Raw genomic sequence first — 27,228 nt, 5'->3', positions numbered from 1 at the left:
TCGAGTCAACATCAGTTCTATCATTAGTATCGGTAACAGGTCAAGGACGTGATCCTGCCTTGGGCCGCATATAGAGGCTCGCGGGTATGATATACTAATGGCTCAGTGGCCGTCCAGTCAACATGTCACCACGAGCCATCTGATTGTAGAACAGCAGAGTTTCCCTAAATCTGCTGTCGGAAGTACCCAACTTGAAGGCAATCACCGCGTTCAGTGGAGGCCCTGAGTAAAACCTATTCCCCCGGACGAAGTTCCGGGGTGTGCACAGTGCGGACATCTCTTCGAATATTGATCTCGCACCCGAACACGAGAACGCTCAACCAATCTGCGGCATTGCCGGCAGTTGGAGTATCTATTATGTTGGCTGAATCGGAAGCTCTCCTGTCAGGATACGTAACGCGAAGCCCCGTATGCAATGATATCTAACCTCGCTGAAAAGTCTATGAATATGACTTCCCTCGAATGTCCTTCAAGTCGAAGTTACTAGCTCGATTTGGCCATATGAGGGACGGGGAATAGCTGAATGCCCGGAATGACTCGGAGGCCCGACCTTGATATTTTGCATCCGAAGCATGAGCGAGAGCGCGGCCCTTCCGAGCGCCGAGCAGTTGGTGAAACGAATCCAGTACCCGTCTCCTTGCCTTACCTGTGGCAGGAGCGATATATTCCGGTGTCCGGCTGATATCGCTGGTATCGTGGTCGTTTCGCGGACTCGGGGGAGAGCCGACTGCCAGTGGTCCGAGTATGAAACTGGGGTACGGCGTGACCTCAGCCCAATTTGCAAGGTATGGGCCTGGAGTCTTCAACCTAGGCAAATGAATGAGGGGTACTCACCTTGCAGCAGCTGCGTGTGTTCAAGCAGACGCTGAGCCTGATGGTAATATATTTGATACTCCGCGCTCGCTTCGCATGGATTATCCAGTAAGAGACAACTTTTGCAGGCAGCTTGCCCTCGTCGAGTACGCTTCCGCTGTGGTCAAGTACCTACCCCAGCAATATCGCAATGGTCAGTTATACGCGCCATCCTCCGCTCAGTAAGCTGCTACTTATCTCCCTGTTATAGCTATATATAGATATTGCACTCACGGTGCTGCAAAGTTGCATTCCTTGGACAATTCTTGGGTACACTTCTGCCTGTTGAAGCCACGGAGCCTGCAGCTGACCCGCATCATCGTCCATGCGGAGGCCGCGTGTGGTATACATTTGGACCCATAATTCAGTTATCGTGGACTGCAGTAGCTATAATGAAATCAAGAAGAACGCACAGCCCGTATACCTCCACATCTAGAATCCATCGATAACCTCGTACCCCCCACCACCGTCGTATTATAGTCAAAGCGCTGGATTCCATATTTCAACCCCCCTTGCGCCCTTTGCTTTGCGGAGTGCTCTTCGGTGCTGCTCTCGTATCTACTAAGGGAACGGAACGAAGAGTCGATATGTCACCAGCGAAATCGAAATCGAAATCTCCGGGTCACGAACCGCCTACTCCACCATTATCACCCAGGAGCCAAGGTTCAGAGAAGCTGTCTGCTCTAGACGGCAAGAACGACACAACCTCTGTGAAGGGGGACGCCAGCCTCGATACCCAGCCTGTGTCGACGGCGCAGGTCGGCAGTAGCACGGCATCTGATCGCGCTGGTGCGCCCGACTTCCTTGCGTCCATGAGCCTTCAGAGCCTCCTGGGTAAGGTGGTCGACGCACTGGGCGAGATCTTCGAGAAGGAGGCCCTATTGAGAGAGGCGAAAGCCAATGCCGAGAAGGTACCGTCGTCCAACCTTCGCTAACCCATCGGAACATCACCATCGATGGAATCGGGGATGGTAGACTGAGTGCGGCATTTATCCTAGATAATTGCTATGAAAGCAGAACTGGAGGCCCGCGAAATAGAGCGCGAACGCAGAATAGACGAGGTCAAAGAGCAACTGCGCGCACAAGTGGAAAAGCACGTACAAGAGATCATGACCACACAGGCAGCGGATCTCATCAAGGGCATGGTGAGCCAGAACCTGAAGAAGAGAGTGGCCGACGAGGTCAGTCTTCCATCCTCTGACTTGTGTGCTCCGGAGGTAATCCAACCTTCACAGCTCGCGTCGGAGTCCCAGATACCAGAGACTTTGAAGGCTCGCATCAAAGAGACCCAACCTACCCTCGTAAACATGCAGGTTGATCTGTATAACAGGTGCGTCAGCATCTCGCAACGACACCTGAATTGGTCCTGAACACTTGTGTATAGGGAAGCAAAGCGGTACCACGGCACGATCCGATCCCATAAGGACAAGGACCCGTTGAGGCCGCCTCTACGGCCTGCCAAATCTCTCTCTGCCGAGAGTCCTTCTACATCAGCCGCAGCTGCGCAGAAGGCAATCCCCCCAACGCCGATCTCCGCGCGAACGAATTCTGGCTCGAATCAGGAGATGGAGGTCGAGCCTCCGACGCCCTCCCCTCTCTTCCCTTCCAATATGCGAGCATTGATGAGATTGAAGCTAGAGGATGCTCGGCGAATCACGGCTGAATACAATTGGCCCGTGATACCTGAAGAATCGGAAGGCGGTATTGGAGATGGCGGAGGTGAATCCAGGGAACACTATATCAACACCATAATGTCGCACAGCGGGGTACGTGTTCAGAAGGATCTTTTGCTATGGGGGTCGGCTCACATCATGACGACTAGATACCGTTCAAGTTACCGACGTCTCCACAAAGACATACACGACGGCCCACCATAATCACTTGCTTGTCGCCCTCCAACACCCGTAGTCCTATGTGGTGATAGCAGTCTCCGCCTCAGATTCTGGACAAACCTGCTTACCTGTATGATTGTAACGAGTCCGATGATCTCCATTCGATGTACTTCCCGATGCGCTGTTACCCCCTGTACTCACATTCCTTGTAGTTTTACGACTTGATACGCCATTGCCTTGACTATGCTGGCCAGCAGCTGGAAACGTGCGCATCGCCGCTTACAGCCCGAGCGACTAGGAGGAAGCGCGGATAATTCACTGTTGATACGATTGAAGAGTCCACGCACAAGATAAAGCATCATAATCCAGCGGGAGCTCGAGTCTTCTTAAGGGCGTTGATCATGCAAGCAGATGGTCATATGGCATATGAGGCTTGGATAACAAGTAAAATAAAACATGTCTCTTAGTGCCATACCCGAACGCAGGAAGCTACGCCCCCCCGCCAACTCCACCTCCATCACCGGAGCAACCCCCAAGCAATATGAACAGATTAGTTCATCGACCGGATGAGCTTGTTAATGTTAGTTTCCCGGTTGCCGAAGTCACCACCCTCGACGTAGTGCTTGAACTTGCGTGTCCTCCAGCCGCCAGTGGGGTTGGACAGCTTGAAGGGCCATAAGAAGTTGGCGGCCTTGCACAATAGATTAACGCGGTGCCCTCATAAGCAGTGAGCAAGAAGTCACGTACCTGCTTGAAGTTGGGGCCGGCGGTGTAGATCTCGTGCACGAGGTCCTCCACGGAGAGGATGTCGTACTTGCCGAGGGTCTGCTCAATGATAGCGTTGGTCGTGAGGGGGATACGTTGCTTGTCGACCTTGCCGTAGCCGCGCTTGTAGATAAGCTCACGGACGGACTTCAGGTTGGGCTCGCCGTAGGTGACGTATGGCTCAACCAGGCGGAGCATTTGTTGAGTGGCCTTGGTGACCTTCACAAACACACCATTGTTGATCTGGAGAAGCCGAAGGAGCTGCAAAATTTTGCGGGGCTTGGGAGCGATTTCATTGATACTGGGACGAGACTTTAGAGCCCGCGGCTGAAGTACTGGCGTAATGGACTCACCCCCGGATACGGATGACGAAGTAAACCTTCGGCTGAGCAGGAACGTAGAAGTCCCCTGATGCACGCGCCGCTCGCTTTAACCGGACCTCTTCACGCTCCTTCTCAAGATACTCCTTAACATATGTCTCCGCGCGCTTGAAGACTACTTCACGCTTGGCCTTGGCAGCCTGACCAATTGAACAATAGTCAGCTCAACGATCGATACAGACGGTGAAATAAATAGGTCAGTCCCGAAAGATGGTATTTAGAAAAGCGACATCGCAAGGCAAAGCCTCACTAGCCATTCTTGAATGAAAGTATGCATCCTACAAAAGCGGAGTTGATAGAATGGATCGCAAGCTCACCTTGCGTGCCTCAGCAGCCTTGGCAAGGCGCTCCTCCCGAGCCTTTTCGTTTTGCTTGCGTTTCTTGAGGAGGGTCTCCGGGACCTCGATGTCCTGCCAACGCGTTCCATGAGTTTAGATAATTAAATGTCGAGCCTGGATTCGTACGAACCGAAGTGCTCGGGACGCTGGACAGCAAGGCTCGGTTAGACGGAAATGAACGGATCGTAGAGGCAGCATACGCACGTAGTTGAGGGGGCCATTAGGAGATCTTGAGGAATACGGGCTGTCGGGTATGGTCACGAACTACGAGCTTGGGCAGGTGGCTAGCGACTGTACAGCGTGACGGACCTTCATCCCACGCTCTGTCACACTCATTCCGTCGTTCATCGCGTCGCGCGAAGTTACTGTACTCAATGCACCCATGAAGTCAGCGTGTAATCGCCTGCTTTACCATTTGCCTGTTTTCTCGTTGTCGAGGGGCTGCCAGAAATGTCCTGCATGCCGGCTGCCCATCGCTTGTACATTCAGCAACTGATATACACCCCGAAAAGCCGCTGTGCATATCCTCTCAGGCTACTGTGGATCTTCCCTAGGGCTCTGAAACGAGTTCTATATCCACCTCTTCTACGTCTTCAACCGTTACGGGACTATGAGTGTGGCTGCTGGATTCTCCCAAGTGACTCTTGAACCCTACTGTACATCTGGATCGACATTCACTTTTCCAAAGACTGGTACTGATGCGGCATGAACGCTTTATGCTCTTTTACTCAGTCGCACTGAGGAGACGCCGTCTACGGGTCTACCGATACCTCCCGCTTGTCTATGGTTAGTCTGCTACGGTATGTTCATCGGGATTTCTGGATGGCGCAGGCCAAGCTGCACGAATATCCTGTTGTGGGTTTCGTGATGTAATGTATATGTATTGGACGCCTCAGGTACATACACTAGATTGCTATCTGTCAAACACAACTTCGGAGTGACCTGGACCTGTGTATAGCGTCCTTCAGTGCCGGCCCGCCACTAGTACTATGGTTAGGCACGAAAATCCTTGAGACATTTGAGCGATACACTTTTGACATTTCCTTGATGTCCGCCTGACGGTCGTGAGTACGAAGATCGACATGCGCATGTACGTAGCGCTCGCCGAAGAAAACCTCCACTGGGAGGTAATCTAGCGAACTGCTGGATGTAGTTGCAAGGCGGGTGCCGTCGGACTCGAGTTCTGCTGTTAGAAGCGCGGCCGAGGCGACCAATCAATACATAACAGACTACTCAGATACTTAGACTACTCAGATACTTAGAGTCTTAGACTACTAAGATACTTGCTGTAAGTTCCGGGTCGACGTCGTCTTCAGGTCGTCCTATCAGGGGGGGGCTGTACTTGATCTCAGAATATTGGGCGCTCTTGAGACATCTTGAGGCGGTGGTGACATCGTTTTAACTCCTTTGGTCTGTGTACTCCGGTGTTCAGGGAAAAATATCGAGCAAAAACGAGCGCCGGGGGCCTCGAGGACGCTATCTCCCCATAAGGCGATACGGAAGGGCACGCCGAACACTAGCAGTGGCAGGTGGCAGTGTCTTCCCCTGAGAGCATTGACGCCTCCTTATATTCATCAAGCGCTGCATGCCCAAAATGCCCGTCCCCGCTCCTCTACCCGGCCATCTCCCCATCCCAGCATGTTCGCCAGCATGAAGGGCGTCGCCGCTGCAGGGCTTGTCGCCGAACTGCTTGTCTCGTTCTTGCCGGGGGCGTACGCGCAGACGTCCGGCGTGAACCAATGTACCATCTACAACTGGGTATGCAAGTGCGCGTCTATTGTCTTGGTGAGGGTCTCACAGTTTGCTTGTCCGCAGACGGAGAATTCCATCGGGCAGACACCCTGCTTGGTGGCGTCCTACTTGCAGGGAGCATGCAATGGAGGAGGTGGGGACCATGCTTGGTAGACCGAGATCGCCGATCACCGACCTCCAAATTCTGCAGAATACAACATCGCACCGCTGCCGGAAGACCATCATTACATCGGGCCTACCCAGGCTACGGCGAATGACTGCGAGTGCAACACTGTAGTGTACAATCTCATGAGCGCGTGTGGCGCGTGCCAGAACCGCACTATCATAACGTGAGCTTGGTGCTATAGCCTGCGATCTTCTCCATTAATATGCGTGTAGATGGAGTACATGGAGCAACAACTGTTCCACCGTCTATAACACGTGAGTAGTAGCATCATAGAATACTCTCCAGGAGAGAGACTGAAATATTTGCCAGTTACCCCGAATCCATTCCATCCGGTACAAAGGTTCCTGCATGGGCGTATCTAAACGTTTCGGTATGTTGCAACCTGGCATTTAGTGCATTCAGGACCTAATTGCATCCGACAGAATGACTTGTGGGACTACCTGTCCGCCCAAGCTGATCTCAGTACGTAGCCTGACTGAACTGAGACTGAACCGTTCCTAATGCGTCGATAGGTGCTCCCGAGTCAACAGCTACCGTTCAGAAATCGACAGGCTCGGTGGCACCTTCTACTGCCAACCCCAGCTCAACGTCTAGCTCCGTTCCTTCTGGGGGAGCTACCTCAAGCCACAACAGCAACACGGGGGCAATTGCGGGAGGCGTCGTGGGCGGTGTTGTCGGCCTCGCCATCATTGGGGGTCTGATAGCCTTCTTCGTGATGCGCAGCAGAAGGCGATCGCAGCCCAAAGCGGCTTCCGCCATGTTCGAACAGCGCCCGATGAGCGCAGCGACCACTGAGTACACGGCCGTACCGCCGTTCACGCCATCTACGACCAAGTTCTATGTAAGTTCTACTGCTACTTCGTTACACTGGGTTTGCTGACATGCTGTGATAGGATCCTTCTGATCCCAGCACCTACCCGCCCACGGTCGGTTCTCCGAGCATAACCACCGGGCATACGTTGGGTTATTCTCCTTCAGTGGGCCCGCAACAAGCCTACCGTCCTGGCCAGTACACAGGTACCCCCGAGCTCTAAGGGGGGCCCCCGGTACACATAACATACTTGCTCGCTCGGGTCTGGCTTACGGTATCAATGCTCCGGCGTCGTTACATTTCGTCGCATGCTTGTTAACGGTGAAAACGGTGTATATTTATGAGGTATATTAGGTAGATGAATTCTGAATAGTACTCTCCATTTTTCATGCAAACCACACTATGTCGGCACACCAGGGGCCAGATACCCAACAAATGGTACGGCACCGGGATATCCAGCGATATAAGTGGACCTGGTCGCTATTAGGCTTCTATCAGATGAAGGACTGTCTTGTAAAGGCACAATCCCATATGTGGAGAGCCTGAGGTCGCCATTCGGCGATAAGCAAGTCGTCATTAACGATGTACAGAGATATCCTCCTCGAGTAATGCAAGCGTTCCAAGGCATAGTATATTCAGTTCCATCCACCAAGGCGCAATACAAAGAAAACTCAACTCTGGATGACATAGTTGTAGGTACGTTAGGTGACCGGCACCACCCATCGGTTTTACCCTCGGAAGTCCAGCCAAAGAACGCACCTCTCCTTCTGAGGCTGCCGTTGATGAGAGACTGCCGTGAAGCGACAATCTAACATAGGGAACAGCGCCTGGTATGTTAAAAGATGGAAGAAAACCAGACGACTCCGAGTCCGACATTTTGTTGACCGTGGTTTAGGGCCGGTTTTCGGGGACTGTATGAGTAATAATCGTGACGTCAGCTATAGACGCATTAGCTCTCCAAACATAGGATCGCGATCGGCTCGTCGTCGATGCATTATTGCATATATATGTAGCATCGCTCATCATGCCATGGGTGAATCGCAAGCACATTTCTGTCCAGTATCTACTGCAGAAGGTTATGTATGGTTCTACTACACACGCTGGTATCAGCGTGCGTTAAAATGAGGGGATATAATATTGGACCTGCGTTCCCCGGACCGCTGAGGTCGGACGCGCACCTGCCTTAGTCACTCGATGAGCTGTTTCTGGGTCACTCGATCGATAACAAGCAACGTCGGTATAAAGGCGACACTGGGAGTCTCTCGGCACAGGATAGTACCCAACACTTTGACGGCCTTCAGTCGCCGGGAATCCACTCAGCGCACGATGGCCACCTTAACCTTCCCCCTCAACGACGGAACCAGCATTCCTGCGCTTGCCTTCGGGACAGGTACCGCGCTCTACAACAAGGATGCACGGGACGCCGTTACGACCGCTATCACATCTGGGTTCGTACACCTGGATGGCGCCCAAATGTATGGCAACGAGGACTCCCTGGGAGACGCTATAGTAGCGTCTGGAAAACCTCGCGAGTCGCTGTACATCACCACCAAACTGACGGAGCTGAAAAACGGGGCGACCGTAAAGAGCGCCCTGCAAGAGTCCCTCAGGAAGCTGAAGGTCGACTATGTGAACTTGTTCTTGATCCACATGCCCACGCACCATGAGGGTCGACTGAAGGAAGTGTGGAAGCAGATGGAGGAGGTCAAGAAGGAAGGACTTGCCAAGTCCATTGGCGTGTCCAACTTCCGTATCAAGGACTTTGAGGAGTTCCTTCCCGAGGCCACCATCAAGCCAGCGGTTAATCAGGTGTGTGATGCTTAAGTATGATATCTAGTTCATGTCCTGACCTTATGCAGATTGAATTCCACCCATACCTTTTGAAAGCTTCCGAGCAACTCCTGGAGTATACCACCAAACTTGGTATTCGTACCGAGTCCTACGGGGGATTGACGCCCATTGTCCGTGCGCGGGGTGGTCCTTTGGATCCAGTCCTGGCCAAGATTCGTGAGAGGCTCGAAAAAACTGCAGGAAAACCCGTCTCCGAGGGACAGGTTCTCTCCAAGTGGCTCCTGCAGAAGGAAATTGTGGTGGTAACGTGAGTGCAACATCGGTTCATACCGCAGGCAATGTACTGAGTCTGCTCTCAAGCACGTCATCCAAGCCAGAGCGCGTCAAGGAATACCTCGACGTGCCTAACCTACCTGACTTGTCTCCCGAAGAGGTCGCGGAGATTGAGTCCACTGGCAAGAAACAGCACACGAGAGCTTTCGTACGTAGCAATGTCCGTTTAAAAGTTAGTAAGCTCTGACGACGGCGCCCATTTAGTGCCAGTTCTTGGACAAGTAGATGATTTATAGTCTGGAACGGGCTCTAGAGCAGTTAAAGAAGTACAATCGCGGTGTATCTATTCTGTAGGAGTATGGTGGCTGTTGAAAACAAGTGTGCATGTGTGACGTTAGCCAGCCTACGTAAATTGCTGTGGCACTGCCAGGAGGTATAATTGTGGCGTTGGGATCCCGCTGGCTTCATTCGACCTTCGTCATGTCGAGAAGCGCGACGCCCTTGAAATTCGCCCAGCTATCGTCTTTGCTAACCTACACCAGCTCATCTACCTCGCGACTTCAGGCCCTATACTCGGACTTCACGCGTCAGAAGCAGTCCAACCCTACATCATACCAGTCGAACATTGACTGGTGGCGGCGTACTCTCGAAGCAGTGGTTTCAAAAGGATGGCAACATGAGGCCTCACAGGACCGACTCATCTTACATGCCAGCCCGAGCCTAGCGGAGGTATTCAGGTATGAGGGTGTTGGGAAACCGCTCAGCCTTAGCACGGTTATTGTGAGTGGTACCTGAACATGAGCGTGAAGAGCGCTGAGGACTCCTTCAACTAGTAAAGACGGAGCTTTGCGACTCGAAGGCATACATTCCACTACAATATTTCTTGACTGCCTCGCAGTCGATATACGACCCTGGGTCTCTGCCATTGCGGATAGCGTCGTATGTGCTTGGCCGACCGCTATGGTGGGCGCTGCAGCAGGTCGGTATAGTCGACGGCGAACAGGGTGGGAGCGAGAGTGACAGTCAGCGATGGAGAAAAGTGAAGGGAGACTACGTGGTGGTGAGCTTGGTGGAGAAGGTGGCCGACGCCGTCATCGAAAGGCAGCGGGATTCGCAAGGGATCTCTCTGGCAGACATGCTCTATAGCCCTGAGTCGTTCAAGGCTAAATTTGCGAATGTGCTGCCAGATATGCCTTTGTCGGATCCGGACGTCAAAGTGCTTCTGAAGTACCTAGAGAGGGACAAGAGGGTGCTCGCGGCAGACAAAGAAGTACTGTTGTCTTACAGCATTTTGTCCCAATTCTTATGTTCTTACAACTACACAGGTTATCAAGTTTGTGGATGCTACTTCCGTTGAAGGCCGGGAGATATCAGCGGTAGACCACGGAGTTCTTGAACTCAAGTCTGCCGTCGACAATCTGCAAGCGCAAGTGGACGGCTTACAACGGAAGATCGACGAGTGCGCATAATGACTTGCGAATTCTCCAAATTCTTCTCATCACTTGTCCCGACTCACAGGCGGACACGCAACATATCTGATGCTCTTCGTCAGAAGCGCAAAGAGATTGCGGTGGTTCACCTCCGCTCTCGGAAGCAACTGGAAGAGCTCCTATCCAAGCGCCTCGGGTCGCTGACTACATTGCAGTCGACCCTTATAACCGTAGAGGCAGCTATGGGAGATGTCGAGGTATGTAGTGTCCACTACACATGTCCATAGTCGCTGTCAACCCATACGCCCTCCTAGATTATGAGATCCTTCGAAACATCCACGACAACGTTGCAAGCCATTCTGTCACACCCGTCCCTCCAACGTGAAAAGATCCACGAGACCATGGATGCTATGGCAGCCGCCACAGCGGACGCTCGCGAAGTCGACGACGCCATCCGTTTGGGTGCAGATATGGCCCAAGCGGACATGGGAATCGACGAGGATCAGCTGGAGAAGGAGCTGGAACAAATGGCGAGAGACGCTCAGTCGGAGCAAGGTGATGCAGAGGACAGGCGCAGGGTTGAGCAATCTCATGCTGAGGCCGAGGAGGTGCAACAAAGGATCTCTGCAGCGCCGAGTACTCCAACACTGCAACCAGGGCAGGTTTCGCCAGAGCCTCAACTCGACAGGCGCCAGATGGCGGCGCGTTTTGCAGCTCTCTCCAAGCATCACGGCGAACCGCGAGAATCTACGGCCGGGAGTACAGTAGAGCAACGCGTCAGAGAGCCTGCATAAACAGCTCTGTACCTCGTTGCTGGATATTTTGCATCTCCTCATTTGCAGTCTCTACTTCGGACGATATTCACCATAGAACTATGCATTTCAATGTTGTCGACAGCAACCCTAATCAGTGCCTCCAATGTTCATGCAGGAGAGCAATACTTACACACGAGAGTGATCGAGTTGCTGATCGACTGTCTTAGTCTACGACATTTGCCTTTTTCGGACTCACGTGTCATTGCAGCTCTTCGGACTTGTAAGCTTCAGTACTTGCAAGTTAGCATCTGCAGTATAATTACCACCGACTTTCGAGTTTCAACTATAGCTGTACTATGGCACCCATTCGACTGCGGCATCCCAAAGGAGTATCGACTATCCAGGTCGACTTGGATAGTTTCACCGTCCAAGATCTACAGCAAGAGATATTCGCCGTTTCCGAGATCCCGCCCTCTCTCCAAGATCGTGCGTTCAGTTCGCCTGCAGAGCGCGTCCGTGGACGCATACTCATGCGCGTACCTCGACAGTCAAGGCCGGTTACCCTCCGCAGACACTCACTGTCATACCGGAACTTCCGCTGGAGAGCCTCGGCCTCAAACCCGGAGATCAGCTTATCGTGAACTCGAAACCGGGTGCAGCACCTCAGACAGCACCTGCACCCGCACCTGCTAGAGCTCCTTCAGCACCGTCATCTGGTAATGCTACCCTCGGGCGGAGTTCTGTTCCTAGGATTCCACCCAGCTCCGGAACCGTTTCATCTGGCCCAGATTACGTCGAGACGGATAACGGGACCCTGGTTCACAGAGTGAGCAGAACAAATGAGAGTTAAATGTGTTCATGGACCAACATTTTGTGCGTCCGCAGGTCGTCCCGGATGACAACTCGTGCTTGTTCTCTTCTATTGCATTGGTTTTCCATCAAAATATTGGTAAAGCACAAGAAATGCGGAAGAGTGGGTTCTCCCGTCACCGATATAGTCGCCGAGCAAATGTCGTATTGATCCAGCACTGTAGTTATTGCAGACGCAATCCGAGCGGACATAATCACATACTCCGAAGCCATTTTGGGGTACGTCGGCCTTCCAGTAGCTATCCATAAGCATTCTCACTGATAGGCAGCCGCCCTCGGGATGACTATATCGCGACGATACTGAAGCCTGCATCTTGGGGCGGTGCTATAGAGCTTGCGATCTTTGCCAGATATTTTTCGACAGAAATCGCTTCTATTGATGTGGAAACCGGCCGGATAGACCAGTTCACGCCGCCACCAGAGGCCGATTCTGGAAACAGGTGTATCTTGATCTATTCTGGGATTCACTACGATGCTGCTAGCTTGGCGCCTACGCCAGACGCACCAACCGAATTCCACCAGACGGTTTTCCCCATTGTGAGTTATGAAGATGGTACCTCTTGAATCTATCGGTCTCATGCATATATGCAGATCTCGAACGGTGACGATGATCCTATCCTCAAGGCCGGAAAGGATCTCGCGGCTATCCTGCGAGCGAAGAGAGCATACACAAATACGGCAACCTTTGATTTGAAATGTCAAGTACGTGGTAAACAGCGACGCGTGTTTGCCTATGCTAACTGCCCGGCAAAATGTCAGCAATGTGGCCAGGGTCTTAAGGGAGAGAAGGAGGCCTGTGCTCATGCCATGCAGACCGGGCATACGCAGTTTGGCGAATATTAACGAAGTCGCGACCGCCACACGTAGCACATTCGTTTTGGGGTGTGAGCAGTGTTCACAACTTTCACAACAGGCTCAAAGCCGAGACCTAATCGTACATCTTTGAACCTTCAAACTGCTTGCCCTGCCTTTCACATTCATGCATTGGGATCTCTTGCCGCTGCGGGATCCCATCGCGTGTCCGTAGCCTGATGGGCAGGTGCTCTTCCAGCATCACGTTCGGCCCTCAGCTGCCTCTCCCGATAATCCCGGTCAACGTCGGGAACCTCCCGTATTATGTCTTGCTCCTGAAGAACACGGTATGAGGGGGACGTTGATTATTTGTCCATCGAACGGGCTACTTACTTTCACCTGGTCTGATCTCTTATTCTCGTTCCTGATGGTGTAAGTGTCCTGGGCGGATTTAGGTTCTCTTGTCACGGTGCCGGTAGCACCCTCTCCTGCGAAGTCTACGTCAAGAACACTCATCACACTGTATCGGTCTATGCATACCTAGGTCATCCTTATATTCGACTTTGCTGTCTTTCTGTTCGCGAATGGGACGGTGAGCTTAATTCCGCAATGAGATGAGATAGTACGATGGCTCCGTACCTTGTAAGCTGGCTCCTGCGACATGTAGATGAAGAGATAATTTTTCGCCAAACATGGGAGAAATCGAAGAGCATTATATACTGCAGGTGTTCCAGTCGGATGAGAGGGTCACTATGATCGAAGGATTTACATCATACGTTGCGTTGTGGCTCTTTGTGGCTGCAGGAAGCCATCATGTATGTCCCGCCGACGCGTCGCGCCACAATGCCTCTTTTACCTGCTCCTTCAAATTTCTTCATGAGTGTTATCGTAGTGCGGTATCGTTTGCCCTGTCGCCGATCTTACCTGCAGCTGGCGGTAGTCTCTTGAAAATGTTCGCGTCAAAATGCAGCTATCGAGCGTTGTGGGTTCAAGTTTCTCTACGACGAATACCTTGGAACGTATGTCCATGCTGGTCTCAGTATACCTCCCCCAGACGATGCAGTAACACTCCAAGGTTTTCTGTCTCTCAGTAGTAAGTTGCCCAGGCTTACACCGCCGCTATCCTTTGGTACAGCTATCACACGGATCCATGCAACTCCCGTCTCCGCTGATGCCAGTGTGCCTGGCATTACCAACATTGCCCGTCTGTTGCCGGTGCATTTCTCCGGGATCACTGCTGTTTGCTAGTTGCGAACTGACATGCTGCGCTCTGTCACCCGCTGGCCGGTTTGCGCTTTCCTGGTTCGTAGTTGTTGTTCCTGAGCAATCATACCTCTCTGTCTCCTTTCACATTTATCGTCGTCGATATTGGAGATCCGGTCGGACGCGGAATCAGGCCAGGGTGATATGTATTATTGGAATACGGGTATTTCGATCCGCCAATGATGGTCGAACCATCCATGCCATTCTGCAAGAAAGGCTCAGTAACATCAGTTATCTGTCCCCAAAGCTTGATTCCGGAATTTGCGGAAGAAGAGGGCTGTAGGAAGCCTACGCGGATTTGAAGTCACAGGAGGTATCGTCATAGACCACTGCTTATGGGAAAATGAAAGTGATAGGTGAAATGGTTCTGATTCAAGATACCTGAATGGCAATGGACGGGGCCTTTGGAATCAGGCCCGACTGGGCTTTGATCTCAACATATGCAAGCACACTCAGATGACGGTGGCTTTTGTCCAAACATGCCAACTCCTCACCCAGCAGCCCAATTAATTCACGTCAGCTTTGGGCGTGAGTTTTCTTGTTAAGGATTGTCGACTTGCTAACACTCACTCCAGTCAATATAACAGTGTCAAACGCGTGGGCGACGCTTTCTGATGTATAAATCCGAGTCCCCTACTGAGGTCTAGGCTCTTTCTCCGGCTGTATCGACATCTGGACAGATATTTACACGCCTCCTGCGGAGATCTGTTCGGGATGGCTACTGGCGGCACATTGGTGCGCCCGATGGATGCTTCCGCACCCGCCAGTGTGAATGGAGGGTGGACTGGGCAAGTCATTTCGGTGCCGAGAACCGCGAGCGGATGACTGCCTCTATGGTTCTCAGCGTCCTCATCCCCAAGAGATACATAAAGGCCACACGGTTTATTCGGTATGACGTTGCATTACGTGCCCCTCGCATATGCTCGCAGAGCGGCGTACCGCCAGCCGGTCGAGCGTTGGACTAAGAGCTTTTTTGTTCCAACAGCTAGCAGCTTGGACTATAGTATAGCTAGGCGCTTGTTGGGCCCGGGGTCCATATCAGCGAGGCATTCAATTAACGTCAAAGGCTGCCAGCTGGTCTTGTTCTCTCGACCACAATCAACACCGAAGATGATGACTTCCACAATTATGAATCAGGTGCCTGACGATCTTCTGGGTGCCGTGCTCACACCGTTTTGGAACATAGTAAGTTAGGAGCCAACGGGTCACCTGCGTACAAGGGACTCCCGCGAGGCGCGGTCTATCATCTCGCCCAGTAACTCCAGTCAGGCCCGCTTTCCTGGCTGCGGGCAAGCTGACACTCTGGCCTGGACGTCATACCTGGTCCAGGTAATCGTGCTTATACCTGCCTATCTCCGTCTTGAGAGCTGTCTGGACTGTCCATCTGACCAGGGGTGATTTCTCTTGAGCCACAAGGTGCGTCGCACGTTTATGTTTCATCCTTCATCCCAGAAGAGACTACTTCCACCAGTTGGGTTGACATGATACGCCGTTCCTATTATATTTCGGCTAACCTGGCAGCAGGGGGATTGGTCCACCGATCGGCCCAGCCAAGTGCTGTACAATGCAGTCAGGGCGATCCTGGGCGTCTCTCAGGCTCTTCATCCATCCTCTCACGTTGTGTCACTCCGACCGTCCCTGAAGATATTTACGGGGCCAAACATCTTGCGTTTGGGCACCGGAGGAATGACAGAGCTATGCACCGATGGGCCATTGACTGTTTTCGTTTGTCCGTGAATAACCGCCAGCTCGAGTATAAGAGACCGTTCTCCTGTGCAGGATCTTACCAAGGTCCGACCTTCAGAGACATCGCAAACAATCCCAACCACTCCAACCATCCTAACAGTGATGTTTGCGACTCTCCGTTCGTTTGCAACCCTTTCCCTGGCCGCGACCGTCGCTGTTCAAGCTACGAGCCTCACGAGGCGCGCTGATGCCGGCCAGGTTTTGATTGGATGCTACCCCGGAGGCGCAGGCGGATGCCCTTGCCCCACTGACCTCAACGGTGACTCCGGCGTCTTGATCAACGTCTTCCCCGGTTACCAGTGCGCCTACCCTTCAGGCGCCTGCGCTTGGGCTATCGCTGTAGGCCAATGTTTCTGTCTTTCTATTCAGTTAAGACTCAAAGAATTACAGAGCGGTCAGCTGCAGGACATTGCCCAAGGGAACTGCCCGTCTTCCGCTCCCTGCGCTTCCGGGGGCTGTGACTGCCCTGCTGACTTGAATGGCGACTCTGGCGTCCTCATTAACCAGTTCGAAGGATACCAGTGCGCCTACCCCAACGGTGCTTGTACCTGGGATCAGGTAACAAATTTTGGACCTGCAATGCGAGATGGACCTAATCTTTGCTTTTATAGAATGGAGACCTGCAGAACATCTACCAAGGCAATTGCCCCGGCAGCGCCAAGTGCTAGATTGCTAGCGGGCTGTACTAAAGGGATACCCTCGATATTTCCGGTGATCTCATGTCGCGATGGGTGACCAATATCGTTCACTGGGGTTTCGTATGGAAGATTGGTGTATAAGCGACGGACTGATTTTCGCATTGTGCTCTACTTTGGACTTCCGGTAATATGGGTTATGGTTAATTGGTGGAGTACATGTGTAAAACCCCTGGGGACTACTTAGTGTGGGCGGCTCAAAGCCGCTACGTACGATCGGACGTCATCAACTAATTACAGTTTAAGAAGGCGTCAAGCAAAACGTCATACACGCGGGAGCTTCTCAGATTAACAGTGCGGCACCGACATCTCCCAAACAGTGGGTGAGATCCGTCTCTCAGCACAGGTGAAGAAGATCTTGAGGCAGCACTCCTGACCCATAGGAATAAATTCACATCCTTCGTTATAGTCCACCCTCTATTTCCAGAACCACGGGACAATGATCGGACGCCCCATAGATCTCACTCCGAATTTCGCACATTTTGACTCGGTCAGATATGCGCTGACTCACAACGACTGCCAGATCGTCGTCAGCGCTCGTCATGGCCCAGCGAATCAGAGGTGCAGGCTTACACATGTCTATCCGCCACCCGAGGCCTTTGGCTCGGCAGTTGAACCGGTATGAGAAGTAGGTGTAGTGTTTGTCCGTAGGATGTAGCTGTCGCCAGATGTCGACGAACTTGCCCGGAGATCCGGGAGAGTCTGAGTCTGAGTCTCTGTCCGGTGGGTTCAATATACGAGCAAAGGAAGACGTTTCGGCTTCAGTGTATCCGGCTGTCTTATTCCAGTTTCTCTTCGGGTTCGCTAGGTCTGCACGAGAACCGTCAGAGGTCGCCGTTGGCCTCAGTTATAGTGACTAGCCACTAACCTAGTTCTGTAGGAGCGACGTTCAAGTCACCTCCCCATATCACGGGTTTCTTCCCATCCAGCTCCCGAATATACGCCTCGAAGTGGGTATTCCACTCCTTTTTTGCGTCAAGCGTCTGGAGAAAAACCAAGCTCAGTCGTTTTAAGTCACGCCATACAGCAAAATACTACCTTGAGCTTTTCTCCCGCATTGACAACATATGTCCCTACGACATAGCAATTGTCAAATTCTGCGGTGAGTATGCGTCCCTTCACTGAGGTTGGATGAGGATGACCAGGCAACGTTTTGGTTACACTCAGAGGCTTGACCTTTGACAAGAGAGCCACGCCAGCTTGCGGTCCCGTTAGCTGTCAATCATCGCAAGGTAAGACCGACGGACTCACAGTACGTCTTTTTATCTGATATAGCCCAGTGTCGGTGCGGGAAGCGACTGGCCAGAGCAGGATCCACTGGATCGTTGTTCACCTGAGCAAAGCATTTGATTAGGCAGCCGTGGACATTAATTCCAAGTGTACCTTTGTCTCGGTGAGAATCAAGACGTCAGGATCCTCTGCTTCCACGTAGTACTTAAATCCCTTCTTCTGTGCGGCGGCTAGACCGCATATGTTCCAGGTGGCTATTCTCACTGTACCTTCTAGCTTCTTAGGAAAGCTAATAGTAGTGGGCAAGACCTTATTTGTGGGCTGCGCGTTCTCGGGCGTGGGGGCGTCATCCGCGTTAGACGAGGCTTTGGAACGCTTCGACGTGGAAGCCTTCGGTTGAGTCGGTTCCGCGTTGTCGTCCTCGGATTCAGACGCCTTTCGCTTTGCATTTCTTTTTGGAGGCATGTTAGGTCTGCTTGTAAAGCTGAAAGGGCAGGATGCAAGCAGTCTGAACGCGCTGGCGGATAACAACCTGGACATGTAATGAGACGCGTGGCGGCGCGTGACGTAACGCGACACGGAGTCACACGTACATGTACTATGTACTACCATCCCCGAACAGATTTGCGTCTGCTTCCACTTGTTATGCAGGACGATTCACTGTAATACTTCTCAGAGTATCTGTGGTAGACGATTCTGCTATCGTGTTTCTGATTGTACACTACTTCATCGACGTCGGCATCTATGCAACAATAACAATTTAGATGGCGGATCAGTGCACGTGGATGTTGAAAAATGCGTGGACCCATAAGGTCACACAGGTGTGGCCGCGAACCTCCACTAACCCCTCCACGATTATTATACTCAAGTGTTGGAATGCTCCTGCGTCTCTGATTTTTGAGCGACGCCTGCACAATTTCTCGTAGAACACCGACATACGTTCCACAGACCTCTTGCACGATTCAGGACTTACATCCATCTTTTATCAAAAGCATGACAGTCTCGCACCGGGGGTTCTCTGCATGGATATCCTGCGAAGGACGAATACTACCGGAATTCGAAGTTGCTACTGACAGTAAGACCCACCGTGTTACGTGCTGGATACCAAGTTACGAAGGCAAGGTGCGCGTGGCCACGTGAGTTCCACATCTTAGGGTTATGATTTTGAACTTGCATCAGGCGTTCGTGATCCACTGGAAAGACCACGGTAGCAAGATCGACACGGCCGCGTACATTCAACTGGATGGATTCGTGTGCGCCGGCAGGTTCCTGGCTGGGGAAGGGGAGGCATACCGAGAAGGTGTCAGGACTGGTCCAAGCGCGGAGAGGCCATTCACTTTCTCCAAAGTTCCAGATGGAGGTGCGCGTTTACTACCATGCCTTACGCGTGTCATGATAGATGAAGGTCCGCAGAGAAAGCTGGAGAAGGAACGACAACGAGCCGAGCTAACCTCGGTACGATAATACTGAAGATTAGACGCGTGAAGCGACTGGCGGAGAAGGAGTCTGATGCACCGAGGCAGGTGCCGGACAGGATGCAGGGGCCGCAGAAAGTCGGCGATCATTGTATTGGGTCTGTGGTTACGCTGTGGCGGGAGTTTCGTCCTGGATTGAGCCTTCGATGTAGATTTGGTCAGGAAAGAGAGACGTGGCTCCAACACCCAAAGACTTTCAGTACCCAACCATACGATAGAAGAAGTCCAGGATCCTACGTTACCTTCGTATTCCGGTATCGTTCGCCAGGTTCGCTGAACACACTATCACATCCTTCCGCTAACCCTCTTTGTCCACGCAGACTTCTTGCAAGCCCAGGGCATCATCTCTTCCATATCGGAGGTCCCACAATTCACGGAAGAGGAAGAACAAGTGCTTAGCAGAACTTCGTCCGGTCCCATAACTCCTCGAGCGACCCCAAGTCCTAAGCAGGCCGCTAGGGCCCTCTCCGGCGGAGTAAGAAGGGTAAGGGCACCTAGTCTGTGTAGAAGCCGCCACAGCAATCGCGCTGATCACCCAGTGTAGCCGCCAGGTATTGGCCAAGCAATGCGGACCGTGTCGAACCAGAGTAACCAGAGCAACCAAAGCACCGGCAGTTTCGAGGACCCGACACAGACGCAGTCGTTCAAAGACAGCATCTTCGTATGGTCGAGTAGGTTTCCTACAAGTCCTGATCCCACCAATCCGTACCTGCCTATGAAGAAAGACGACAAGGACGACGATAAAGACATGACTGACGATACCTGAATGACCCTAACGACCTTTATGCACATTCGCTCTTTGTCCCTTTGTTCTCTTGTAGTATCAGTTTTAGTCTGTATAACGACACCCTTCGATCTTCGATTCAAACATCTCTGTTGTTATTTCCTTCACTTCTTCAAATACATGGGTTGTTTGGAGTTTTTAGGAGCAGGTGAGTCCAATGTCTTAAACGGAAGCACAGGAGGAGGACAGCTGCAGTCAGTGTACACTGTAGCCACATTTGTTGACCAGATAATCGCAATACAGATACCTTCCCACGGTAAGGATTATCAACGTTTCCACGCTTATTACCCTACCGTCAATTGGTGCATCGCGGCGGGTCGTCGCGATCGCGACTTGTCGTGGGCGAGTAGACAGGGTAAGCACATCGCAATGGGTATCTGCTTCCTCCGCCGACATTGCAACAGTTGACTGCAAACGCACTGATGTCTTCAAGCAACGACTACCAATCACCGTCCCCTATCAACTCCCACTACGATTGTCTATCGACAGTCCATGATGCCTCGTACGGTAACAAATGTGTATTAATACGTAGGTAAGCTATACGAACGTTCGTCATCCCAGTCATGGCTACACGAGTCCATGCCCAAGTAAATTAAATCAGGTGGTCCACGCCCAATCCGTCGTCAAACGCCTACCGTACAATTTTGCGTGCGTCACTCAGAAGTGTAGAAGCGATGCCAGCTGATCCATGAGACTAGGCCAGCCCATCGAGCCTCCGACATCCGACGCCCATTGAGCGCCTTGGTCCCTATTAACGACAAACATCGCTCAGCCACTGCCAACGTGCGCAGAAGTAAACTGAAACGTACGAGTAACCGTCGTTGGGTGACTGGGGTGAGTAGTTGTAGTTCGGGTTGGAAGTTCCTTGACGGCGGAACTTGGCGCTAGATGGTGACGCCCCCGCCTTCGCATTCAGGTTCGATTGACCCCACTGTCACCAGGACGGTCAGCGACTTTATAATTCAGATGACGGCAGTAATTGGTTATTTACCTGATATTGGACCATGCCGCTCAATCCGCTAGTGTAGCCAGCTAGAGCAGTCCAGGTCAGCATTCGTTCCATTAATAGATATGACCCGACGTAAACACGCACCATTCAGCCACTGGACATATGCCTCGTCACGTTGCTGATCGGTGATGAATGTCCGCCCAGAGCTGACGGGCACCGTGTTGTTGAATGGGACAAAATACGGTGCATTGCTCTGAGAGACCAGACCGAACGCGGTCAGGAACACCGGCTTGTTATACCTAGACGATACACCTCAGCCACAGAAGCGTGGAATGAATATAACGAAACGTACGTCTTCGCGGACTGAGCCTGGAGCTGAATCCAGCTAATACCCTCTTGGACTAGCGCGTCGTAGTCATCGGCAGTGATTGAGCCGTCGACGGCGTATTGATCCTGGTCAGGGAAGAGCTGAGCAGTGCCGAACGCGATCTCAGGGATGTTCAAGATATCTTGACTATCGACACCCTGAGATCCGTCGAACGCGGACGCAGTGCTAGAGCTCTGGCGCTTCGCAGCTACGGCGCCCCACCTTCCACGAATCTTCATGGCAATCGGCTCAGCGGAACCTGACCTCTTCCTGGCTTCCCTAGTCCTCTTCCTTGCCTCTTGGCGCTCAAGGAACAGCCTCGACTTCGACAAGGGCTGAACGCTCCGGCGTTTCTCACCCGGGGCTGGAGAGGTTTGGGGCGGAGGCGTGGTTGGGGGGAACAACTTGGGACAGTCCACGCAGAAGAAGCCTTGGTTGCTGCGAGCGCGAATCATTAATGAAGAGCGCAGTACAACGGTGGAGATACTAACCCGGAGCTGACAAGGTGGTTGGGGTCTACCGACTTGATGTGCTGAGCGACAGTAGAGTGCCACTGCGTAATGGTCTGCGGAGTGCAGGAAGAGCTCGCAGTGAGAGTAGAATAACACCTGCACGAGAGAGTAAGCGAAAGGCAGGTAGAGACAATGATCGAACACCAACCTCGGGTCGTTGGCCAGCTCCCAGGCAAATACTGCGGGGCTATTGACGTAGCGAGATACAATCTGGGTCGTGTAATTCGTGAATGCATTGAGGATTTTCTCGTTTGTGTAAAATTCATCGTGGTTGCCATTCGCGCCGATGAAGGCCTTGACGTATGCGTCCATACCGCCTAGAGTCACATAACTCAGCGCCCGACTGGCGCAGGAAGACTGTCGACATACCGTAATCGTTGGACAAATAATTGCGCGGTGTGTCGGTCGCCCACCGACGCGACGGAGTGTTGTCGACAGTCGGGAACCAGTTGTTGGTCAGGGATGGGATAACCCACATGTTCGCCTTCTCAGCAAGCTCTATTACTTTGTCCAGTCGCTGAAGGCCGTTGGGACCGTCGTTGATAGTGCCAATTCCATTGGAAAGGGTTTGGAAGTATATACCCTCGTCAGTGGGAGCTTCAACGTCTAAAATTTTATGACGCGGTGAGCAACTAGAAAATCCCCAGGGAAAAATTCGGACTAACCATTGAAGGCCCACACTCTGACGACTTTGATTCCTGCCGCAGACATATTACCCAATGTATTCGCAATATCCTCATCGTTGAGGGTGGGAAGCCAATAGGCATTGGTTCCTACAAAGCGGAAGTCTCTGACAATGGTGAGTGATCTTGTGAGTTTTGCCCGAGTATCTCATAACTTTAAGCACTCACTGTCCATTGTAATGGAACTGGCCATTAGAAGTCGTAACAAACTTTGACGAGTCGTCACGCTTCACAGTGCGAGAGGGAGTCTGGCTCGTCGCAGAAGCCAACAGAGCACCGAAGATCAAAGGAACAGACAGGGACAGACGCATGGTGGTCTACCGTTCCTTTCCTCTGGCAGGAGTCGCAAGACCGAAGGGCGGGCGCCCTTTGCATGGCCTCTTTTAAATGAGCAATCCTTTCTTGGGTTGCATCATGCCGAGGAACGAACCTGGACCGGGGAAGCGGTGCTTTCGACTTACGATCAAATACACGCTAAGGCCACGCTATTGGGTGAAGGATACAGATCCCGCAGGCCTACCAGGCACACGTGCCCAGATTTCTGGTCGGAAACGTGGATTATGCACGAGAGAACCGGAAAGATGTGTTCCAGGACATCCCAACTGGACTAACGGAAAAATGGGAGGCCGGAATGAACGCTGATGCCACCGATTCTTTGCGCATCGCATCCAAGGCGTCCTCGGAGGGTCGGGTTACTCGGAATCGGTTGCCGCCGAGTACAAACCACGCCAACAAGGGATTTTCTGCATAGACCGATACGGGTATCTTTGGAGAGATAAGCTTCCGTGCCAGGTTGGGATTAAAACGAGACTGGCACTTGGAAGATGTACGCTCTTCAGTTTGGTTACCTTCAATCACACACAGCTCTGCATCCGAAAGCCAACGCTCAGCGGCTAAGGCACATACTTGAAACAAGAGTCACGCGGTGCATATGGCTCGCTGACCGATATTCCCCAAGGGGAATGATGTGGAAGGAACGAAGGAGAGATCTGGACGAAGAGTTGAGAGGGCTGTGCAAATATAGCGTGTTCCCACGCTTCTCGTGCTGTGCTATGATAATTACTGTACCCGTCAACTTGAAGTCACGACCGGCCACAACGAGGCTGCACGCATGCACCGTCGCAGCCAGACGATGCCCTTGGCCGTTGTCCCAGGTTAATCGCCCGCAGTACACGGCGTTCAGCCATGGCGAGCGCGCGACCTGCAGTAACATCTGCTTCCATGATATGTCGAGCCTATTATACGGCATGAGTAGGCGTCTCTGGCTTCATATCAGGTATGGTCTTCATTATGGGAGAATTGACGGTGATATCATGGTCAAATCTTTACCACTCCCAGATTCAGCTAGGACGCGCGCCCACAGGCAGCCGAATGTGATGTAGCAGGTGTGCCCCTGGCGCCTATACCTGTAGGCTATTCATGGAGTTATCTCTGCAATCGGCCTGATATCTTCACTCTGGCTGCCGTACCGCCTTCGATCGGCTTCAGGCTTGCTCGAGCAGGTCTGTGCTACACCGCGTGGGCTAAGCCCGGCTTCCCCGCCATCCTGCCTTGGTGGCCCGACGCTCGTAGCTCCTGAACTAGTCTAAGACCTCTGTCTCCGACATTGACTTTCGGGAACAAACTCTCCTCGAGGTTTGCTGGTGACTCGAGTCAGCCATCCTCGTCTTTGCTCTCTTTTGTATTCTGTTGTACGAGCTGCGGACATCAACAATGATATGTATCCTTATTTTACTCTCCATCATGATTTTTCTGCCTTCGGTACTGGCCCAAGCTAACGGCTGCACGCTCAACGACGCCAAAGCCAAAGTCCTGTCCGTCAACTCCAATGTCGTGTGCCAGTCCCAATATAGCTGGATGGACAATCACCTGCAACAGTCGCCGTGCCTTGTCCTGGCGTACTTGTTGGCGAGATGCAACGAAGGAAGTAAGTAGTGACTTGCTTTTCGATGCGTCCTATGGCTGACGATATCGACTCAATGCGTAGGCTGGACTATCCAGCCTCTGCAGAACAATCCCATCACCTCGTACAATACACCCGGGCAGACGTGCACGCCTGTAGACGTCTGTGAATGGTGAGCGTTCGTTGCATTAAGCAATCCCGAGCTTTCTTGACGTACATTTATAGTTCCTGGTCTGCATACAATCTGATCAGCGCTTGCACCTTGTGCCAAGGCTCAGCATTTGCAGAGTCGGTCCATACGTACGTCTCCGTAAATACATGCCTTGCCTTGTTGCATACTGAAGAGTGGTCCCCGGGTCTAGCTGGGATGCATACAAGACTAACTGCACCGGCTACTACTCTACAAGCACGTGAGTTAGGTTGGTATATCCGACTGTGCTTGCTCTGAGGTGACTCTAGATATTGGCCCACAAGTAACTTCACCGTGCCAGACACCACTGCCATACCGTACTGGGCGGGTACCGATCGTGAGTCTTCATGAATTATGCAAAAGTAGGAGATAAGCTTAGGGCGTCAACCTAGCTACGACATGGTCGAACGGGATATTCGATCTGACTTCAGCTCAGAATCTGGCTGGGCAGGGTGAGCGTGTTCACAACTCCTCCATGACCTTCAGATGCTGACTAGTCTGGTCAGGCCATTCCGACCTCCCTGATGACACTTCGTCGAAGAAGACCCCTGTCGGCGCAATTGCGGGTGGTGTAGTCGGCGCTATCGCGCTGCTGTCTGCTATCCTTGGTATTGTAGCCTGGAGAATTATCCGCAAGCGTCGACAGGCCAAAGAGAACTGGGAGCAGCCAGGAGTCAACGGGAACAACGGGACGCTTCACAAGCATTCACTTTCCGGCACGACGGCCTTCTCAGGCGACATGACCGAGATGGGCACCACCACTCCCCTCAACCTGAGCGGTATGGCGAACACGAACACGACCACGGCCGCTGTGGCACACCGCAATACCTACGTTTCCCGCCGGATGCCGAGCACAGAATTCACGATCGCATCCACGGACGTCGAAGGCGGCCTCTCCCCCTCGCGGGCAGGCTGGCACAGCCGGACGACGAGCGCCGGGTCTGAGAGCACCACCTCGCTGCACCACCAATCCCAGTCCATCGACGTCATTCTCTCTTCGCCTCGCCGAGACGTGACCTCTCCGTCTCTTCTGGACGACGATGATCAAGGCGATTATATCACGACGCCGCCTAGGTCAAGACAGCGCTTCAACCCTCCCTCGTATGCCGATGTGATTGCGGCCACTCCGCCGCGGCAGGGGGCAGGTGGGAGTCATTCGCCGTCGCCCAGTACGTCTACGAATACCGGTACCCCTGGTAGTGATATGAAGAAGGTCCCAGAGAAGAGGAGATTAGCTGCGACCACGGCGGCTGATACCTCAGTGGACACAGCGGCGGACACAGCGGCGGACACGACAGCGGATACAACCGTGGATGCCTCTGCGGATGCGAGTGCAATCCGGGAGAAGGCGCCTCGGGAGTGATGTCCTCTTTGTATCGCTGATGACCCTTCTATGATCTTTATTCCGAGGTATACGGCCAGATCATGGTCATGTAGGATTCCGCCGGTTGGATGTATTCTAGCTTTGTTTTGCTAGGGCTATTGGTACATATTGTAGCTACACTGCACTAGTGGTAATATTATTGAATCCCATGTTTTCTTCTGACCTGCTTCCAAAAAATACACAAGGTTACCTAGAGCTCCGCATCATCAACTGAATATTGTCAGGCAGCAGCAATCAACCCATGTCTATCCGTATTTAGTACGCCACCTTGTAATGACGATCGTTGATCGTGGTATAAAGGCGGGCGTCGTCAAGCAAGAGTTCCAAAGCGTCCCTAGACCATTCACATCAGCACCGCACACTAAATAAAGAGACGGGATTACGCACTCTACTTGCTCAGTAGTTACGCTCGGGTCCTTGAACTTCATGCCCCGAATTATCCTCTCGCGCTTCACTCCATCAGTGCCCTGGTGCGTCTGGCTCTCGGCTTCGTGCATCAGTACCATGATAGCCCTATGTAAATTTGGCAGGTGCTGGTACGGGTCCGGCGTTAATGCTGGAGCTCTTCGAGCAAGTGCGGTCCTAGACGATTCCTCTTTTAAAACATTCGCTTGGCCATGACTAGGGGCCCCCGCCTGGTGTGGCGCGGGAGTGGAAGTAAAGGGCTCAGCATCATCCCAAAGGGAGAGACTCTCCACTCGAGAAATTGTCTCATCGACACGAGCATCCGAAGAGATCATTTCTCCGCCTCCGTCGCGAGACACCATGGTAGACGTCGAGCCGGTGGACACAGTAGGATCCCAATCACTCACAGGCACGCTGTCGTCCATCGGGGGCGCGGACGTGTCGGGGTCGTCGGCCATGTCAATGCTGTCACTTACGTCGCCGTGCGAGTGAGAAGGTGGTTCCTCGGGAAGGGGGGCTTCAGCCCGAGGGCTTGACGGTCTGGGAGAGGTCGGTGTTCTCTGGCCATCGAAAGGTGAAAGGTGGACTTCAGCAGTGGAGGGACATGGAGTCCCGACGCTTCCCGTCTCTTCTGCGGTTTGCTCTAACTCCTCCGAGCGGCCACTCTGCTCAGAACTCTGAGAAGTGTAAAAGCGACCGAAATTGCCCTGCTATGGGACGTCCCTCACCGGACCTGTCAATCACAGGATGCGAGAAGCGCCTGCTTACCGAAGAAGCCTGCCGAACTTGCAGAGTGACGAGCATCGAGTCCAGGATGTGGCACCAGACTTCATGA

At 52.6% G+C, this 27,228-nt stretch overlaps 12 protein-coding genes across 12 annotated transcripts; 8 read left to right on the top strand and 4 right to left on the bottom strand.

The window, feature by feature from the left end:
• Window positions 1–1,439: 1,439 nt before the first annotated feature.
• GLOTRDRAFT_126535 (uncharacterized protein) lies at window positions 1,440–2,773 on the top strand (the record flags this gene model as incomplete). Its single annotated transcript, XM_007865141.1, has 5 exons — window positions 1,440–1,763; window positions 1,851–2,033; window positions 2,088–2,182; window positions 2,237–2,618; window positions 2,675–2,773. 5 exons carry the CDS (start codon window positions 1,440–1,442, stop codon window positions 2,771–2,773), a joined length of 1,083 nt encoding a protein of 360 aa, XP_007863332.1.
• A 307-nt stretch (window positions 2,774–3,080) lies between these two features.
• GLOTRDRAFT_110008 (60S ribosomal protein L7) lies at window positions 3,081–4,424 on the bottom strand. Its single transcript, XM_007865140.1, has 6 exons — window positions 4,372–4,424; window positions 4,298–4,313; window positions 4,147–4,239; window positions 3,803–3,969; window positions 3,432–3,750; window positions 3,081–3,375 (listed from the first exon to the last, which is right to left on the bottom strand). The coding sequence occupies exons 1-6, from the start codon at window positions 4,386–4,388 to the stop codon at window positions 3,235–3,237; spliced, it is 753 nt and encodes a 250-aa protein (XP_007863331.1). The 5' UTR covers window positions 4,389–4,424; the 3' UTR covers window positions 3,081–3,234.
• A 1,343-nt stretch (window positions 4,425–5,767) lies between these two features.
• On the top strand, window positions 5,768–7,317 carry GLOTRDRAFT_98772 (uncharacterized protein). The gene is made up of 8 exons (XM_007865139.1): window positions 5,768–5,925; window positions 5,983–6,052; window positions 6,110–6,248; window positions 6,298–6,339; window positions 6,395–6,455; window positions 6,508–6,547; window positions 6,598–6,926; window positions 6,979–7,317. The coding sequence occupies exons 1-8, from the start codon at window positions 5,806–5,808 to the stop codon at window positions 7,117–7,119; spliced, it is 942 nt and encodes a 313-aa protein (XP_007863330.1). The 5' UTR covers window positions 5,768–5,805; the 3' UTR covers window positions 7,120–7,317.
• A 905-nt stretch (window positions 7,318–8,222) lies between these two features.
• GLOTRDRAFT_126532 (Aldo/keto reductase) lies at window positions 8,223–9,245 on the top strand (the record flags this gene model as incomplete). The annotated part of the gene is made up of 4 exons (XM_007865138.1): window positions 8,223–8,705; window positions 8,756–8,994; window positions 9,048–9,168; window positions 9,225–9,245. The coding sequence occupies 4 exons, from the start codon at window positions 8,223–8,225 to the stop codon at window positions 9,243–9,245; spliced, it is 864 nt and encodes a 287-aa protein (XP_007863329.1).
• Window positions 9,246–9,440: 195 nt separating this feature from the next.
• On the top strand, window positions 9,441–11,187 carry GLOTRDRAFT_72055 (uncharacterized protein; the record flags this gene model as incomplete). Its single annotated transcript, XM_007865137.1, has 5 exons — window positions 9,441–9,740; window positions 9,799–10,230; window positions 10,286–10,419; window positions 10,479–10,647; window positions 10,705–11,187. The coding sequence occupies 5 exons, from the start codon at window positions 9,441–9,443 to the stop codon at window positions 11,182–11,184; spliced, it is 1,515 nt and encodes a 504-aa protein (XP_007863328.1).
• A 279-nt stretch (window positions 11,188–11,466) lies between these two features.
• Window positions 11,467–12,992, top strand: GLOTRDRAFT_72052 (OTU-domain-containing protein). Its single transcript, XM_007865136.1, has 7 exons — window positions 11,467–11,631; window positions 11,694–11,971; window positions 12,031–12,118; window positions 12,180–12,234; window positions 12,285–12,552; window positions 12,607–12,717; window positions 12,775–12,992. The coding sequence occupies exons 1-7, from the start codon at window positions 11,502–11,504 to the stop codon at window positions 12,856–12,858; spliced, it is 1,014 nt and encodes a 337-aa protein (XP_007863327.1). The 5' UTR covers window positions 11,467–11,501; the 3' UTR covers window positions 12,859–12,992.
• Window positions 12,993–13,470, bottom strand: GLOTRDRAFT_126529 (uncharacterized protein; the record flags this gene model as incomplete). Its single annotated transcript, XM_007865135.1, has 4 exons — window positions 12,993–13,142; window positions 13,201–13,295; window positions 13,348–13,381; window positions 13,447–13,470. 4 exons carry the CDS (start codon window positions 13,468–13,470, stop codon window positions 12,993–12,995), a joined length of 303 nt encoding a protein of 100 aa, XP_007863326.1.
• Window positions 13,471–15,918: 2,448 nt separating this feature from the next.
• On the top strand, window positions 15,919–16,484 carry GLOTRDRAFT_35940 (uncharacterized protein; the record flags this gene model as incomplete). The annotated part of the gene is made up of 3 exons (XM_007864681.1): window positions 15,919–16,155; window positions 16,207–16,374; window positions 16,428–16,484. 3 exons carry the CDS (start codon window positions 15,919–15,921, stop codon window positions 16,482–16,484), a joined length of 462 nt encoding a protein of 153 aa, XP_007862872.1.
• A 150-nt stretch (window positions 16,485–16,634) lies between these two features.
• GLOTRDRAFT_136836 (uncharacterized protein) lies at window positions 16,635–18,206 on the bottom strand (the record flags this gene model as incomplete). Its single annotated transcript, XM_007865134.1, has 6 exons — window positions 16,635–17,027; window positions 17,085–17,321; window positions 17,380–17,494; window positions 17,550–17,710; window positions 17,763–17,844; window positions 17,895–18,206. The coding sequence occupies 6 exons, from the start codon at window positions 18,204–18,206 to the stop codon at window positions 16,915–16,917; spliced, it is 1,020 nt and encodes a 339-aa protein (XP_007863325.1). The 3' UTR covers window positions 16,635–16,914.
• Window positions 18,207–19,064: 858 nt separating this feature from the next.
• Window positions 19,065–19,492, top strand: GLOTRDRAFT_10237 (uncharacterized protein; the record flags this gene model as incomplete). Its single annotated transcript, XM_007864595.1, has 3 exons — window positions 19,065–19,101; window positions 19,167–19,314; window positions 19,369–19,492. Coding segments are annotated over 3 exons (309 nt in total), but the record flags the coding sequence as incomplete, so codon positions are not given.
• Window positions 19,493–20,410: 918 nt separating this feature from the next.
• GLOTRDRAFT_114574 (glycoside hydrolase) lies at window positions 20,411–22,864 on the bottom strand. The gene is made up of 10 exons (XM_007865133.1): window positions 22,680–22,864; window positions 22,494–22,618; window positions 22,198–22,434; window positions 21,977–22,145; window positions 21,808–21,924; window positions 21,302–21,754; window positions 21,094–21,248; window positions 20,992–21,032; window positions 20,810–20,931; window positions 20,411–20,748 (listed from the first exon to the last, which is right to left on the bottom strand). The coding sequence occupies exons 1-10, from the start codon at window positions 22,820–22,822 to the stop codon at window positions 20,658–20,660; spliced, it is 1,653 nt and encodes a 550-aa protein (XP_007863324.1). The 5' UTR covers window positions 22,823–22,864; the 3' UTR covers window positions 20,411–20,657.
• A 1,204-nt stretch (window positions 22,865–24,068) lies between these two features.
• Window positions 24,069–25,967, top strand: GLOTRDRAFT_119936 (uncharacterized protein; the record flags this gene model as incomplete). The annotated part of the gene is made up of 7 exons (XM_007865132.1): window positions 24,069–24,438; window positions 24,499–24,586; window positions 24,640–24,714; window positions 24,777–24,824; window positions 24,874–24,941; window positions 24,997–25,056; window positions 25,111–25,967. Exons 1-7 carry the CDS (start codon window positions 24,225–24,227, stop codon window positions 25,965–25,967), a joined length of 1,410 nt encoding a protein of 469 aa, XP_007863323.1. The 5' UTR covers window positions 24,069–24,224.
• Between the last annotated feature and the right edge of the window lie 1,261 nt (window positions 25,968–27,228).

Source organism: Gloeophyllum trabeum (assembly GCF_000344685.1).
Source record: "Gloeophyllum trabeum ATCC 11539 unplaced genomic scaffold GLOTRscaffold_00003, whole genome shotgun sequence".
NCBI lineage: Eukaryota > Fungi > Basidiomycota > Agaricomycetes > Gloeophyllales > Gloeophyllaceae > Gloeophyllum > Gloeophyllum trabeum.
This window is presented reverse-complemented; position numbering and strand designations above follow the sequence as displayed.